This window comes from Cannabis sativa, chromosome 1 (assembly GCF_029168945.1).
Source record: "Cannabis sativa cultivar Pink pepper isolate KNU-18-1 chromosome 1, ASM2916894v1, whole genome shotgun sequence".
Lineage (NCBI taxonomy): Eukaryota > Viridiplantae > Streptophyta > Magnoliopsida > Rosales > Cannabaceae > Cannabis > Cannabis sativa.
This window is the reverse complement of record NC_083601.1, coordinates 29,874,814-29,879,128: the sequence shown is the minus strand read 5'-3', so window position 1 is coordinate 29,879,128 and position 4,315 is coordinate 29,874,814. Positions and strand designations below refer to the sequence as shown.

Here is a 4,315-nt window from a genome sequence, read left to right as displayed (position 1 = left end):
ACCGACCTGGTTTTCTATATTTTTATATATAAAAAGTGGTTATCTAACATCATTTGTTGGTTTAACGGTGTTTTATTTTTATCTTTATCTTTATATATAAAAAATGGCTATCTAACGTCATTTGAGAAACTTTACTCTTCCTTTAACTTAAAAAAAAAAAAAAAATTAAACCCATATAAATTAATGCAATATATGTTCAAAAAAATCTTTCAATCTCAATATATTAAACCCTAAAATATAAATAAAACTTTCAATTGCACAGCCGCACCTCGGCAGAGAAATGAGTCGTTGATGGAAAGGTTTTGGAGTTGGACGATTCAAAGTTCGGTTCCGCCATTGCCGCCTTCGACTGTGTATTGGTCGACTTCTACGCTCCTTGGTGTGGCCATTGCAAACGTCTTTCTCCCCAGGTTCCTCTTTCTCTGTCCGTCAATTTATTTATTTCATAGATTCAATTTTTATCCCGTGTGTTATTTAGATCAACAATTAATTTAAAATTGACTAGCATAGGACTTGAATTTGAAATAATTGTTCTAGATAACTCTTACTTCATCAATCTCATCATCTCGAACATTCTTGGACCTTTTGGTTCGAAGATAACTCTATCTCCAAGCCTTTTTATATGTGTAAAAAGATCAGTTAAAATTGATAGGTTGGATGGAAGTGAATTGAACAAAATGCTTCATAAAAGTGGGTAGAAAGAGAACTTCTTTTATCTGTTTAATCTTTTTGTTCATATAAACTATTCTATTCTTGCTTGAGTCTAATAATTTTTATTGATTCAACATCTTATTATTTGATTTTTTTTTGCTCTCAAACCGGTATCTCTTGAATTCCTGAAAAAAAAAAATAACAAACAAATTGTTAAAAGAAAATTATATTCCAAGATACTTTTTTGAAAATAGATTATTCATATTGTTCAAATTAACATTATTTTCAAAGTATTTTCCTTTTTAAATTACTATTACAAAATATAAGAGCAATTTATTTTTCTTTTACAAATCATTATTATCCTTTCAAGTTTCAACAGTTAACACTATATTGAACATTTTTTATTTATTTATTTCTTTTTTAAAAAAACCAAGTAACTAAAAGCTAAAATAAAATTAAGTATAGTATAACATCTATCTAGTTAAAAGAAAAATTCAGAATCCCTAATTTCCTATCGACTTTCAAAGAATCAAAATCCTAAAAAAAAACCCCAAGAACTCGTTATCACGACGAGTCGACCGTCGACGCTGCGGCGACCAATCCTTGATCGGACCTCGTCTCCGGCTCTGCGAAGTTTCTTCAGCTAAATAATCAGTATCCACCATTAGCAGCTATTACAAGCTTCATCGAGTGAAGCGTACAAGACACACCTTCTTTCTAAACTCGTGTATCCCTCACTTGAGTCCAATCCAATATCTCTTCTCATTCGGTGTAGGTATTTTTCTTTCAATATCCCTTTCATTTTCATCAGCCCAAATTATTTTCTATTTTTTTTTTTTGTTTAAAAGCTTAGTTTTCTCATCTGAGATTGAGACTAGGAAACGACATTGAAAAATAAATTTGAGTTTTGAGCATAGCATGAAACGAGTGTCATTACTCAGGCTTTGTAAAAGAACCTGTTTGGTTGCCGAGAATGTTATATAAATCTTGATTATAGCCCTCTGTCACTCCCATACAGTCACAACCGGAGCTTCCATTACCGTTGAGCCATTTCCGTCGAACCCTTCAAAGGTTGAGGCCTGTCTTTTTTTTCTAGGGAGATAGCCTCACGAAACTTTGGAATTTCGACCTCGAATTGGTACTCTTCATGGCCCTAGCTCGTAATTTGGTTCATTACCATTAAGTATTCAAATCTTTACTTTCCTTTCACTTAATGTTACCCCTTTTTTTTTTCTTTTGCTGAGTACTTAATTTTACTATTCGATTTTCATAAATAGAGTTTATAGTCATGATTATTTCAAGGCTATTAAAGTTATGGTTATTGATATTTACGGTTCAACCTTGGGCTTTTTTTCCTTGACTAGGATTATCGAATGGGATTTCTTAGATAATTATTGCGATTTTCATGTACTTGTGGGCTTGTTAAGCTTTTTAATCGTTCTTCAGCCAAAAAATGGAAAAACCTTTCTAATCGTTTGTTTAGTCCTTATTATGTGATGTTTGAAACAATTCTGGGTAGTTTTTGGGCTTGAATTTCGTCATGTATAATGGGATGTCTGTGTTAATTTTGTTTATAGTAAATTAGTGGCCATTCTACTTTGTGTTCGGCTCACAATTGAAATGGTGAAAAAACCGACCCTTTTGCTCCTTTTTTATTTCTCCCTTCAGATAAAAAGTAAATGGCAGAGTTGAGCTTGGGTATACTTATTGATATTGTTGACGAAGCATGGATGGGAGACACTCTTCCTGATGATGGTATATATGCTTCTTTTGTTTCGTAATGAATTAATTCATTTTTGCTCTTCCCGTTGCATTATAAAATTTGTGTTTTGTTGTTGCAGATCTTCCATTACCACCAGTATTGGTTGTCCGTACTGATGACACTGAGGATTCAAGTATGAATTTTTATTCAGTAATACTTGTTTAGTTTCATACCATACTAAGAACTGTGTCCTTAATTTACTAGCACGGGTGACCTGTAGTTCTTTTTATGTCAAGATTATTTAAACATGTGATGGTTTGACAATATGATAAATTTAAGTAGAAAATTTTCTGCTCCCTTTTGTTTGTTGACTGAGGAAGGTGAAAAGTTGAGAGTAGAACATTTTTTGATCATTTATAATATTATTTTTCGTGGCTGATTTTGTTATGCCTTTTATTTGTCAATTCAGCTTTGTGTTTCTTTATGTAATTTTAGATGGGTTGTTGCTGTAGTCTTACTCCTGCTAATATCTCTATTTGATTAATGGAAAAAAAAAGAAGAAAAGAGTGAAGAATAAAATGCTCTCGTTCTTATTTCTTTTTGGTCTTTTCTATCTTACAGATCAGGAAGCTCGACAAGTTTCTGGGGATACTTGGCATGACTTTGCATTGGGCAATCAGTGAACTTTTTTTTGGGGTCCATCTGGTAGTAAGTTGCAAATATTTGGTGCTTCTTTCAATGCAATTGAACCTGTATTTGTCTGTTCTTTGAATATGAGTACCCCTCAAATATGATCATTTGGAAGAATATATTGCTATATTTCAAACAGGTCTGTTTTTATGACTATATTTTGGAGGATATTTCTTGATGAAAGAAACCTTGTTCTGTGTTGTCTTTTCTAAGTGGTTCACTATAGGCTCGATCAATAGCTGCATGGGAAAAAATGCAATATATTAAGAACTCTAAAGCTAAAATGACTTTAGACGAAGATGTGTAATAGGGGTATTTGTTAAAATCTAGCTACTGATTAGCACTTAAGATTAGTCCTTAATCAGGAATGAAAAGTTTATACTTCGTTTGGTACATCCTATTGTATTGTATAATATTATATTAAATTGTATTTTGTGTTATATTTTTATATAAGATTATGTATGGTAGGAGTATTCTTAAAATATTCAATCCAATCAAATTCGCTTAATGCGGATATTCGTACTTTGTGCGGATTGGATTGAAAAATTTAAAATCTACACTTGTGCAAATTAAATGTTGATTAAGATGTAAAAGTAACCGATCTAATCTAATTTATACATATTTATATATACTTCAAAGAAATTGAAATTACATTTACAATTAATATTTCAATGTAAGAAATAGTTATTTAAAAATGTAATACAAATCATGATATAAATATATTTTTTTTTTTTTTTTTTTTTTTTGAACATAAAGTCTTCATTCCCACAAATCAATACAAAGGATTAGGCAAGTCTTGCAAAACCGCAAGTCTCGCACAAGGGGGTACAACCCCAATCCACATAGCTCTCACTTTGTTAATCAAAGCGTAATTGGCTAACTCATGTGCAACCACATTGGCCTCACGAAATACAAAAGAGATACCAACAACAGAAACATGCAACATTAACTCACGAATACAACTTACAATGCCATCACTGTCACGACAGCCGTCCTCCTTAGCATGGATCAAATGGACAGCAGCTTGACAATCCGTTTCAACACGAAATCGATGTAATCCCCGTTGTATCCCAACTTGCAAACCGTTTCTTATCGCCAGCAGCTCCGCATATAAAGGCGTGTACTCCCCCAAATGCAAGAAATTAAGCAAGTGTACACGGCCTCTGCGTCTCGAATGGCACAACTGAAGCTTGAATATCCCTCCCCCTTCTTCACACTTGCGTCGACATTAATTTTCAGTTCATCCGGCGGAGGAGGCTGCCATCGTGCACC

The 4,315-nt window shown here is 32.9% G+C and overlaps 1 protein-coding gene across 5 annotated transcripts; it reads left to right on the top strand.

Moving 5' to 3' along the window:
• The first annotated feature begins 260 nt into the window (after window positions 1–260).
• Window positions 261–3,483, top strand: LOC115707908 (anaphase-promoting complex subunit 13). 5 transcript variants are annotated; one of them, XM_030636006.2, is made up of 5 exons: window positions 1,092–1,422; window positions 1,670–1,789; window positions 2,320–2,406; window positions 2,493–2,546; window positions 2,975–3,483. In XM_030636006.2, exons 3-5 carry the CDS (start codon window positions 2,331–2,333, stop codon window positions 3,034–3,036), a joined length of 192 nt encoding a protein of 63 aa, XP_030491866.1. In that variant the 5' UTR covers window positions 1,092–1,422; window positions 1,670–1,789; window positions 2,320–2,330; the 3' UTR covers window positions 3,037–3,483. The 5 variants fall into 5 exon arrangements, with proteins under 5 accessions (XP_030491868.1, XP_030491867.1, XP_030491866.1 ...); XM_030636005.2 differs by having other exon boundaries at window positions 1,092–1,426; XM_030636008.2 differs by lacking the exons at window positions 1,092–1,422; window positions 1,670–1,789 and adding an exon at window positions 261–410.
• Window positions 3,484–4,315: the final 832 nt, after the last annotated feature.